This window comes from Sceloporus occidentalis, unplaced genomic scaffold, assembly GCF_023333645.1.
Source record: "Sceloporus occidentalis isolate IW3139 unplaced genomic scaffold, rSceOcc1.0.p SCAF_4, whole genome shotgun sequence".
NCBI classification, from domain to species: domain Eukaryota; kingdom Metazoa; phylum Chordata; class Lepidosauria; order Squamata; family Phrynosomatidae; genus Sceloporus; species Sceloporus occidentalis.
This window is the reverse complement of record NW_028316984.1, coordinates 16,127,071-16,140,149: the sequence shown is the minus strand read 5'-3', so window position 1 is coordinate 16,140,149 and position 13,079 is coordinate 16,127,071. Positions and strand designations below refer to the sequence as shown.

General features: G+C 38.7%; 1 protein-coding gene across 16 annotated transcripts in view; it reads left to right on the top strand.

Moving 5' to 3' along the window:
• Positions 1-13,079, top strand: part of PLCB4 (phospholipase C beta 4) — a 214,531-nt gene that overhangs the window by 177,022 nt on the left and 24,430 nt on the right. For all 16 annotated transcript variants that reach the window (XM_089519296.1, XM_089519297.1, XM_089519294.1 and 13 more), the window contains 2 exons: positions 1,214-1,378; positions 10,101-10,305. In XM_089519296.1, coding sequence (XP_089375422.1) covers positions 1,214-1,378; positions 10,101-10,305 — 370 coding nt within the window. The remainder of the gene's footprint in view (positions 1-1,213; positions 1,379-10,100; positions 10,306-13,079) is intronic.

The window sequence follows — 13,079 nt, the reverse complement described above, 5'->3', positions numbered from 1 at the left end:
GTGGCCAGAACAGCAGCCGCTGAGGCCCTGATCCGCTGCTTTCCGGGCCGTGGGGCAAAAGGCTGCTTCCCTGCAGCCTGGAAAGGGATGTCCTTGGGGCTTCAAGCCCTAAGGACACCCCGCAGTGGCGGGGAGGAGGAGAAAGGGGCCGCTTGGCCCCTTTCTCCCTTGCATAGCTGGGCACATCTGAAGGCTGCGCCGAGCGACGCAAACCAGGAAGGAGCTCCGTTTCGGAGCTCCTTCCTGCTCCGCAGAAAGGGCGCGTTAAGCACCCTCGCATGGAGCGATGGCATCACGTCCACGCCACCTCGTTTGGAGGCAGCGCGTTCGTGACGCCATCATGGCAGCGGCCGGGTGGAATGGCCGCCGCCATTTTGTGTTCGCGGAGCGCGTATTAGGGTTAGGGGGGTGCTGAAGCACCGCCCCTTCCTAACCCTAGTATGCACTCTGCACGTACTTTAATAGCGGTCTGTAACCCGCCATAGTGTTCTTTTAAAGTACATCACTCCATTTCAAGGTTCCCACTTATCTAGAAGTAAACCCTGTCAAACCAGTGGGCTTTAGTTATACATATTTGAAGAAGTGGGGCAGACGGGTGCGAAGGAGCAGCCTGGGCCCACCCCCAAGGCAGGCCAAGGATCAGGGAACAACCAACATCAGCCAGAAGTTGGGTTTTCTCAGATCCTTTTTGCTCCAGTCCTAAGGATCAGAGTGCAGTTGCGGCACAGCTTCTGGTTACTTTGGAGGCATGCTTCATGGAAACGGAATGCCTCCAAAATGACCAGAAGCCTCTTCATTTGGCCCCATCTCTTTGGGGCCATAGATTTTCCAGTGAGAAATCATCCAGAGATGCTCCAAGGGTAGTGGAGACTCCCTGCTGCTGACAATCACACTCAGCACAAGGAGGAACAGAAAAACATTACCAAGAAAGGTCAAAAAGTAGCATAGACACCCCATTTTCCTTCCTTGGAAGTAGTGACAGTTCCCTTTCAGCATGTTTGAAGATGGCTCTTAAAATATCCCTTGTTGGATCTAGAGAAGGGAAAACACAAGATGCTCATGTAAAGGCATTTTGGACCCCATCTTTCACATTGTAGCTCCCTCTAAGATAGCATGAGGTATACCACCTTTGTATGTGGACCTGTTGTCCACTGAGTGTGCTGTAGTTTTCATCTGACTTGTGTACTGTACCGTTTTATATTTTTGTTTAAAGGTAATATCTGGCCAGTTCTTATCAGACAAAAAAATTGGTACTTATGTAGAAGTGGATATGTATGGCCTTCCCACCGACACGATACGTAAAGAATTCCGAACACGGATGGTGATGAACAATGGTTTGAATCCTGTTTACAATGAAGAATCATTTGTATTCCGAAAGGTATGATGCATTTCAAAAGTGTGCTTATGTTTTGCAGCCTTAACATGAATAATGTTTTGCTTCAGTATGATCACTTACCTAAGCAGCAATCATTTAGGATAAGACAATCTTGCTAGTGTGCTCCATTCCTTCATAGGGCTTACACCATGGTACACTTTTTGTCATAAATTAAGGCTGATTTAATCCTAGGGTGTGTGGGATTTTTTTTTAAGAAGAGAGAACCTCTTGTAGCTATCACATGATTTTTATTTTTTTCTGTTTGGCTTTTTCCTCTTCTTGCTTCCTCCTCCTCCCTCTTGGAGGAACCCACCTCGTTCGTGGCTATGCCTGTGTTCCAGGTATGCAGTCTGCTCAGAATGAGCTCCAGCTGGTGATCCTCTACATTCCTTGGAGATTACAACTCCTTCCCTGCCCTGGCAGTGGCTGCTATCTTGTACTGTTCCTTCAGCCAAGAGGGCAGGTGAGATGCTGCATCCAAAGCTAAGGTCAATGTCATTACATGGATTAAGTCAGGAGGGTGCTGCCTCCACCTCTGAGGCTGGTGCCCTCATCCTGTGTGCGTCATGTACATTTTTTCCCTCTCTCTCTTTCTCTTTCACCCAAAATGTGATAGACACCTTTTGGTAAATATATTATGAAAGATTACTTTCCAGGGTGAGTTTACATAGGGCACTTTGCAAAACTTTCTTTTCACAGCGGTTGAAAACTGCAATATTTCTGTGATAATCATGGTCCTTGCCTAGTTTAACTGTGCAGCAAAATGAGATGGTACAATCCTTTAGTTTTCTTTTTTTAAACAATTTTTAAAAATAATTTTTGTTTACACGCAAAGAAGACCTCAGCTACCTGTAACTCAGTTACTGTTACCTTACTTAGCTATAACAAAGGCAGAAAAATAAAATCACAGACGGACAGAAAATAACCACGTTGGTCATAAATTTCTATAAAAGCTGACTAAATATCCACATATGTCTATTTGCAAATTTTGCCAATATATCATTCTTTCAAATGCTGCAAGCATTGTTGGATGTTCTATCCATTAGATCATAGGTGGAGAAAAATTATTTCCACTAATGAAGAATCAATCTTACAGTAGTCAAAGGAGAGTGAAAAATCAACTACCATTGGCCATTTATTAATTTTCAAGAAACAGGTAAATACACACCCCTGAATATCAAGGAACTCTGCGAAACCAATTTTACTTCTTTGATTACTTTCTCTCAAAATGTAGCTACTATAAAACAACTCCAAAACATATGTGTTAAGGAAGCATTAGCAGCCTTACATCTCTAACAATTTGCTGATTTAGATTACCATTCTTGAACAGATGTTGAGGTGACCAATACATGTGGTCTGCTCTATAGATTTTAGTCAGAGGTCATAGCCATACTAGTTAGAGATGCTTGTTTGGGATTGCTGGGTCTTTGAAATGAACAACAAAGGTCATCTGTGAAAAGAGTATTTTAAATTGTCAACCCACATGCTCAAGTCCAATGATCCTGGAATTTTGTATAGTAGCACATGCAAAGAGTTCCAAGCACAAATTGAATATTAAAAGAGACAATGGTCATCCCTGTCTTGTATCCCATTTTGATGTAAAAAAAAAAAAAAGGATGAGAAGGAAAAAAAATTGGTCATAAATCTGTGCTCCTGATGTTGAATATAATATTTTTATCCATTTCAAAAATATTTTAGGAAACCCAAAATTAGTCAATACTATGAAAATAAATAGCCAGTAAATTTTATCAAAGGCCCTCTCAGCATCTAAAGAAATAAAGGTTGGTACAATCCTGTGGCCATTGAATATTATTTTCTGTTGTAAGCCTGGTTTAACAGTGTCGCAAAATGAAGCTGTGCAAATTCAAGTTTATACAAATGCAGGTCTATATTAACTATGCAGCAAAATAAGGTGGTATAATCCTCCATCCCCAGACTGGCAGAAAGTGCAGGGCCTCACTCCAGGTTCTACCAGATAAAACTGTTTTTTGTAAGATCCATTTTAATCTGGTTTAGGCCTGGTTTTGAAAATTACTTTTTCCTGTGGAATTGGCCTGTGTCAAAGAAGAGATATTGTTCATCCTGGTGGACCTTTCAATGGCTTTCAGTCCCATAAGCCATAGTGTCCTTCTGGTTAGGCTGTCTGAATTGCCAGTGGTTTTGTTGCTGATTCAAAGACTAATTTCAAAAGATGGTGCTAGGAATTATTTTGCCCCATGGCTCAAGATTCTATCTGCCATGCTTTTTAAGATCTTCATGCACCAACTGCGATGGTTGTTTGAGTGTCATGAAACCAATTACACCAATGCAAATGATACACAGCTCTCCTCTCCTTTTCATCTAATGTTCATGAGGCTGTTGAAGCTCTAAACCGCTGCTTGGGCAAGTTAATTGGCTGAATAAGGGACAATTAACTATAGAGATTATTGCACATGACTTATCCCGTTTTATCCCCAACAGGATAGATGCACATTTAACTGTCAGTGACGGTACTTACCACATTCTTCCATGGCCAGGCATATGCAACCTGTATGAAACCCAGCTTGTGGTTTTTCAAGGATGGGAAAATTGCGCTCTTGAAAAGCCATGGGACAAGCATGGGTTACATATGGAAGAATGCGGTAAGATTTGTCATTGACATGTTAACGCTTGTATATCCTGTTGGGGATAAGACAGAATAAGTTGTGTGCGATAATCTCCTGAGACTCAGTTCAGACGAACTGGAGATGGTTGTGGACAATTCATCTGTCCAATTAAGTTCTGTTCAGCCTTTTTCAAAGGGGGCAGTACTCCCCCTGAAGGATTACCATGGATTCATAATGTAGCAGTATTCTTATGTCCTTAATTGTCACTAGAAGCATAGTCTGCTTCGGCATGCCTTTTGTCAGCTTAAATTGATACTGAACTGCAACCCTACCAGGACAGCTATGCCTAGCATCTGTTATAAGACATGAAATAATCCAAGCGAAAAGTTATCAGAGCACGAATAATGAGCTGCTTTTGAAAATGGTCCAGAAACTTCAAGACTCAGAAATAGCAATAGAAAGTACATTTCTATACCCCTTATCGTGTAGTTAAGCACTCCACAATATGTAAGCTAATGGTTCCCAATAACCTGAGTACTCATTTTAGCAGCTTCAGAAGGATGCCAGGCTGTGTCAACCCTGGAGCCCTTGGCCGATATTGAACTCACAACCTTGTGGCAGCGAGTGAGTGAGAAACAACGGAGTGATTAGACTCCTAACTAGAACTGGCCAGTATAGTCATTTTGTGCCACTACTTTGCTGTCTGCACTGGCTTATATACCTTTAAAGCCTTAAAACTGCTTGAGGCCAGGTTAACAGAAATAATCTATCTTACCCTATTTACCTAGGTCATCATCTGCAGGCCACATCGAAGTGCCTTCACCAAATAAAAAAAGGCAGATGGCCACAAAAGAGTCTTTAAAGTGGTAGCATCCCACCCATGCAATACCATCCACCTTTTTTGCACCCATTGGAGTCCTTCTTATCTGCTCAAGAATTTTAAGAACTGTTTCAGTGCTTGTAGAACTTTCTACACTTCTTTGTTCCTTCTGGTTTCATTTTGGTTTTATATTCTGCTTTTTTAAGGTTATTACTTATACTGCTGTTCATTCTGTTTTATTATTTCAGTTTCAATGTATTATACCCTGCTTAGAGAACTCTGGCCACTGGATAGTTTAAAACTAAAATAAATAAATGGAAGTCTCTTCTACAAGAGGTAACACTGCAGGAATCTACCATCTCATTTACATCCCATTCTGAATAAGCTTAGATGGGAGAAAACAGGTGCAGACTTAAATTGCACTATGCTGGATACATGCATGTAATCTTTAACAACAGAAATACTGCAGAGAGATTTATGAAAACTGCATGTGTAAATTCACCCTCAGTTGTAATCTATGGTGTCTTTAATTTTTTTTTATATCCCATTCTATTTTTTTTTCTAATCAATTGGAGTTTCATCCAAAGTATGTGCGTTAGTGGTGCCGTCTTTGACAGTGTCTCTTATCTTTTCACTTGTTCTGTTGTCCAGAATGCAGAACAATTACCTGCTTTCCACCTCCTTTAGGATCTTTTTGGCTAGAAGTCATGCCCTTTTTAATTATCCCTGTGGATAATATAAATTTTACAAATCATTTGGCACAAGTTTTCATATGGCAGACATTTGGTCTAATTATAGTTTGGGAAGACAGCATAAAATAATTTCTGCAGCAGAGCACTGTAGCTGAAAACACTCTCAAGAACACTGTGAGGCAGTAGGCTTAGGCTTCATGGTGCCTGTCATTAGGGCACAAACTTCGTGCAAACTTGTAGCAGGTAATGTGTGAGTTGTGTTTTATTGTCCTCCTGTTTTATCTGAAAAGTAAAACTACTGTTGTTGTAATACATATTATATGTTGTCATTCCACTGTAAGGTATTGCTAAGTTGTGATACTATATTTTTAATGCATACATTCAGCCAGTCTCACTGTACTTAGTGATGCATGCTAGTCTCTATATTTTTTAATGAATCATTGGTTTTATAACTATATAAACAAATGAAAATAGAGATGGATTAACTGACATTGAAGGCTACAATGGTTCAAGCAGCAGCCTAGACTGCCATTAGTACCACTGCATATAAAATAAAATAAGAGGCATCTTACTCTGTTTTACTGACTAGACAAACATGATGTCTCTAAGTCCTGGGGATTAAGCATTCTCAACATTGTCCCTTCAGAACTGTCATCATTTTATTTTTATTATTAAATATATTTTAGGTCAACTTCCAGAGTATCTTATTTTTCCATTGTTGTCTGTCATACACAGCTGTTTTCCAGCAATAAACTGGGATAGAAATATTTTAAATAAACAAACCAGTTCCATTGCATTGTGTTTAGCAGAGGCCATTGTCAGGTTGCTTTCTTCCTGGGCCTATCTTTTTAAATTTGCCATTGCTAAATAAAAGTATGAATACTGCTAAACATCAATATTCTTGGTCTATATTTACTGATCCTTTATGTTATATTGATGGAGTGTCAATTAGCAATCTCTGGAGGAAGAGTCTGTTATTATTTATTTATTTATTTATTTATTTATTTGTTATGGGTTCTACAAATAAGTAACTAGTTGGAGAGAAAGAAGACGGAGTTGTTTTCTGCTTCTACCAAAATTTGAGACATTGAGGGACCTATTCCTATTTAATATGTCTGTCTCTTGAGGACTGCCATTAATGCAGCCTGGGTAATTGAAACATAATAGCCTGATTACTTGCACTTTGCAATTGCACATACAGACCTCACAGTATTCAAGTACAGTATGGATGAAATCACATTCATTGTTGTAAAACTGAAGTTTGGAATAAAGTTCCTACTGTTCTATAGGCAAGGCTGGAAATCCTCCCCACTCCCCAACTGGAAAGTGGATGAACAATTACCTTCCTTCCCACAAGGGAAGATGACAGGCCGTTGCTAGGCTGTAAAGCCTTTATTGGAGCTCCCTTTTCATAACAAATTCCCTCTTCCTCTATCTGTGAAGCCCCTGAAGTGTTTCCTGTTGGATTACCATGTCCAAACAGTCAGACAACTATCTTTCCAACATCTCCCTAATTGGGTAGGTGTCTTCTCTCCTGGTGCATGGGGCCAGTCATATCAGAAATCAAGTGCCTAAGCATAACATAGCCCAGGGATGCCAGGTTGCAAATTCAGAGCCATTTATCTTGCTTTGAAGAATTTTTTCCTGAATTACTTCATGTAATGATAAGGACAGCTAACTCCATCGCAAAAACATAAGTTAAACGCCAGGACAAAGCCATATGTGAAACCTTCCAAAATGAGGTTATGCCAATTATCCAATGAATGAAGTCGTATTTCTTTATTTGAAAGTAGAACTGCTTCAACACCAGTACAGACTGGATTTAGCATCAACAGATGATTTTTGGATTAAGAAATATTCTTGACAGATTGCAGATACAGTGGATTTTTATCCTGTTATGGTCCTTTTTTACATTTCACTAAGCTATAAAATCATCAAGTTCTTCAGCATTAAAAAATCCAAACTATCTCATAGCTAGTTGGGCCAACTGTACATGTTTTGTTTCAGTTTCCTAGTGAGTGAGAAAATTTAGGAAGGACAGAATAGGGCAGTTCTCATGTCACACATGGTGACATACACATGATTCTTTGGGACAGCCTACCATTCTATCATCAAGGAACCAAGGCATCTTACGTCTGTTAGACATCTTCTGCATTAACAGTATACTGTTCTACCATGGACCAACATGATTCCCACAGCATGAAAGATGGAAAGGACATTAGCTAATTTTCTATAATCCAATGAGGTTCTTCTTAATTTGGGGCCATTTTGCATGGTTTAATCTACTCAGAAAATTTATGGAAGTACTCTGAGTGCCTTCTCTTCTCACCATTATCAACCTCATCTCACCTATGAAGGCTGAATTCACAGATATTTCCAAGTACTTTAGTCAGATCTGAAGAGAGGCTGTAGTGCCGATGTAATTATAAGACAGGTAACAGTTCTGACAAAAAAAAAAAAAAATACTTGACTGTGTTAATGAAAAGCCTTGTATTTCCTGTCCTCAAAAATATTTTAAAACTTGTTCAAATAACTCGCCATATTGCACAATTTCCTTAAATGTAATTATTTGTCCCAACTAGAGTAGGCTGATTGAATGAGATTTATAAAAGTGTTGATCTACGATGTAGCAGCTATTACATAATCTTAACTAATGTGTGGTAAGTCAGTAAGTTAAGGTGATTTAATGGGTCTGTTTCACTGGGAATAGCAACCAGATTTAAGTTAAAAGTTCTTTCAGAACATTCTTTCAAACTTGGAGAACATTCATTCAAATAGCCAAACATTTCTTAAAGAAGTGTTTCCAAGACAGTTTACAGTAACAATGCCCTGAGTCTGCAGTCTCAAAAACAGTCTTTATTGGGTAACAAAATTATGTACATCTTTCATCAGGGCAAAATGGCCTCCACCTGTAACTTATAGTCTTCTCTGCCTTCTACACTTCTTAAGACGTTGTTGTATCTTCATTCTTTCCTAAATGTGTATAGCCAAGAGAAGAAGAAAGCCCTACATTTTGGCATTAATGAGAGGGCCCATATCTAAAAGAGGGAAGACCTCTTTATTTATTTTTTTTCATGAAAGAAAAAGCTATTCATATATTGCCTTACTGAAGGATATGAAAGAGAGGGCTGCCCATCAGCCATTGAAAATCAACCCAATCAGGGAAATGGGAACTTTGGTCAGCTTTTGAAGGCAACATCTTCATGGATAGGATTTGTACAACAACTCCTTTGTTGGCTATTCGCTTATTTCTAGACAATACAGAATCGATTCTTATGCCTTTACAGATGCAGTTTGTGGTGGGAAGATACAATAAAGACCTAGAGTGTTCTAGAGTGATGGAATTCTCCCACCTGCGATGGTACTGCTCTCATACACATCTAAACATTAACTGTTCTTCTTATCCAACTGAAAGAGAACAATATAGAGTTCCCATGAAGTTTCATTTATGGTTATGGTTGGAGAGTCAAGTACTTTACATAAAGTTGAGGGGTGATAGCTTTAGTGGGGCTATCCTTTAGAACAGGAACATCTGGATATTTCCCTGTTCATATCATCTATACATTTGTTCTCTTAGATGCTGACAATGGTGAGATTGTATTTAATTTTCATAATTAATATTTTATTAAGATTTCAGGATTGTTTAAATTGGTTATATGTATATAGAAAGGAGGAAGAATTGCTCCTCTACTTCATATTCCTCTTTGGAGGGGTTGGGGAAGTAGTAGCCTTTCCTGCAGCAGTAAGATTAGTTTTTCAGCTACAGAAAAACTTCTTGATAAGTGACCTCATCTCTTTTATCAGTATTTAATAATCAGAAAAAATCCCTTCTGACATGGGATTTCAGTTGGATTGCCTGGCCTAGTATAATTATGTATATGAAAGAGATAAATGTTTTCATTCATCACAGGTTATGTTGCTACCATTGTGTGCATTCCAACTAAACTGCATGACAGGGAGCAGGGTGGAGATGCCTGCAGAGAAAGTAAAATTATGCCAATAAAGATAATGTGGCCATGGACAATATTGTCTATGTTTTTGTACTGTACCGAAAACTCCAATTTGGAATTTCATTGTTCATTTCCAAAATGCAAACACTTCGTTTATGTTTACCACTTTTGGCTTATTTGCTTGCTTCTTCCCAATTTTCTTAATTCTATTTTTAGAATTAAAATTCCAGATCTAGATCCAACATACCACTCCCTATGTCACCTGAAAAGCAGCTCTGGAGAGTTTCATAATCTTTCAGAACTAGTTTTGAGGATGTAAGGAGTGGGGCACACAGGAGACCTGAGATTGTGCATTCCCATTTCCACTGGATTTTGCTGTTCTATCAGCAGAAACCTAGTCTTGGATACTGACCAGAGTAACAGAAATCTAGGGAATTCTCATATGGGCTCTTGTATTTATAATCACTATCCACTATAGATTCTAAATAAAATGTTTATATGAGTATAAAATACACATCTGGAATCGATTCTAATATTGTTGTAGAGGTATAACCAAACAGCACTTCTCAGGCCTGACACCATTAGAAACTGGCCATGGATGTGATTCCTGGATTCCTTCAACTACTGAATCTATAGCATTGTGATTATCAATTACCATTGTGTTCTTGGATTTCTTAGGTTATTCTACCAGATCTTGCAGTCTTGAGGATAGCTGTTTACGATGACAACAACAGACTGATTGGCCAAAGGATATTACCTCTAGATGGTCTTCAGGCAGGTTACAGACACATTTCCCTTCGAAATGAAGGCAACAAACCATTATCTCTGCCAACAATCTTCTGCAACATTGTACTGAAAACATATGTGCCTGATGGGTTTGGAGGTAAACACCTGATTTTTTGTTTTAAACCTCTTAAGGAGTCTGTCAGGAAAGAATTAAGAATATAGTTCAAACACTTTCCATAATGAAATATAAAGGACTACTAAACTTTTATTAGGCATATATAAATTCATTTACTTATTTTACTTTTAGACTGAACAGTAATTAGAGTGCAGTGAGACGTTTTTTAACTACATGGAGGAATCACAGTAGTTACAAAAGCAGCCAAGCTAATTTCAAGGTCTAATTGAAACCAGCATGAAACATTAGGCATGGCAAACTTAAGGTATTGCTTCAGTATGCGAATTTTGACATTCTTATGACCAAGGCTATAAACTGTGCTCTTTAGGCTCATGGATTTTAGCAGGATTTACTGTATATACCCATGTATAAGTCTACAAATTTAGGTCAAAAAATTGATCCAAAAAACATGAGTTGACTTATCCACTGGTCAATGTGAATATTGTACTTTAACTCTTATTTAAAAAAGAACCATCTCCTAGTGAAAGGCAAGAATATAATCTGTACTGGAACCACTGACCCACTCTATTGTCTCATTCATCCAGCCTTTAGTGTGAGCACAAGCAGTTATGCCTGCTGGAATTTTGTAAATTCTTTGGCATTGTTTTCCTTTGCTTCTTCCTTTACATCATTTGTTAGATGCCCCTATGTTTTACCCTTGACTTATCTATGGGTCATATCAAAACCCATAATTTTGGTCCCCAAAACGTCCCTTGACTTATACATGAGGTCGATTTATAATCAAGTATATATGGTAAGTGCAAGTGACCTAGGATTCAAGAATATAAATGTGAATGTGAGGTCTGATAGGGTAATTATGGAATCATATAATATCTTTCCATTAACGTAAATAAAATAAAATGAGTTCAGGAGTGGAAGAAGTGTTGAGGCTATTCAGAGTATTTTCAATCACCAATAACCCTATATAGTCCATCATTCACTCCTTCTCAAGCACTGTAGTGTAAATGGTTGCATCTTTTGCCAAGAGGCTGTGATCCGCTTCATGTAATAGAAGTCAGAGCAATCTTATAGAAATAGCCTAACTAGTGGATGGGTGAAAGAGGTATTGTCCATTTCTGCTGTCTTGCTATTGAAAAGACCAGAAGGTATTGTAACAAGCTAAGTAGAAGAGTAGGCCCAGAACAGAGCCTTGAAAGGTACAGTTGCAGTTCCAAGACCTGTTAACACACACACTTGAGGCTTTTGTGCATTACTGACTTGAATTTTCCCAGGCTGGATGAATGCTGTTTACACTATGCAGCCCCAAAATCCCAATTCAGGGTTTTCACCCCTTTTCCTAACTTATCCTTTGCCCCGAGATTTAAAGAAAACCCAGAGCGGGGAAAATGATGGGCAGATGCCTTCCTACTCAGTCCCTGAAACCATCCTTGCTGAATCGCTGTGCTGGTATCAGTTGCTCTGTGGTCAGAACAAGGCTGGATGCCTCATTTTGACCTCAGCATCTTGTGTGCACAAAAACAGAGATGGCCAGCTTGCAGGGACTACATGGGTCGGCTGCTATCTGTCATTTGCCGAAAAGCTGCAACAGATAAGGAGGATTTTGGGTGGAATTCAAGGGTCAGAATACTCCAGAGTCAAATGTAAACAATTCCATAGCTAAAAGGAAGTAAGGAGGAAGGGAAGGAAGAAGGGAGGGGAAAAGAAAAACCAATTCAGTAGCACTTTTAAGACTAACTAATTTTTTTTTGCCTGAGTTTTCATGGATATACTCCACTTCTTTGAATACATTCTTTGGATAAATGTGCAGGAATAAACTTATTATCACTCTGTACTGCATCTGAAGAAGTGGGATTATATCCATGAATGCTCAGGCAAAAATAAAAGCCAGCACTTGAACTATGTGAGATTCTTTGTCTGCCATTCATTGAGGATATTTATTGTTATTTGTTGTCAAACTGATTTTGACTTACGGTGACCCTTTGAATGAGAGACTTCCAAGAACCCCATCCTCAACTGGCCTGATTACATCTTACAAACTCAAGTGCTATGGCTTCCTTTCTTAATGGAATCTATCCACTTATAGTGCTCTGTTCCTCTTTTCGTATTACCTTCCATCTTGCTGAGATTTTACTGCAAAATAATAATAATAATAATAATAATAATGAACACAGTGAGAATATAACACCACAAAAGGAGTGAAGTTAGCCACTGTTAAGTCGCCATAAATAAATAAATTCCCAAATGTAAATTAGTCTTTGCTATTGTGTGCTTTTTTAAAGAGGTAAGAGGTTTCCATAATATTTATACTGTATTTGGGATGCAATTCGAAAAGAGAAATATATAAGCATGTGCATCTGGTATTTTCACTGAGATTCTCCCCAACAGCAACCACTACTGTTGAAAAGGTTATTAAATAAATAATTTATTTTCTTAGTTTAAAAGAAACAAATTAGTTGTCAGAGTCACTTCAGGAAAACATCCAAGAAAGTTCCAGTGATGCACATAATTTTCTGACAGAGATGGGGAGGGACAAGTAGGGCATTCCCTAACATTGGGAACTGTGCTCCTATACAGATAAGATACTTTGCTAGCTTGTTAGCTGACTTCACATGGTCTTTCCATACCAGCCTTGAATCATTCTGGAAACAGGGATTTGTCCAAGCTGTGCAGAACCAAAGGAACAGCTAAATGCTGTATATTTCTTTTCCTACTGCCCTCCTTTCTGGAATTGTAACATCCTAGTTAGAGCCCAAGATGGGTCATCACATATTTTATAATCTCTTTTGAAGTCTAGG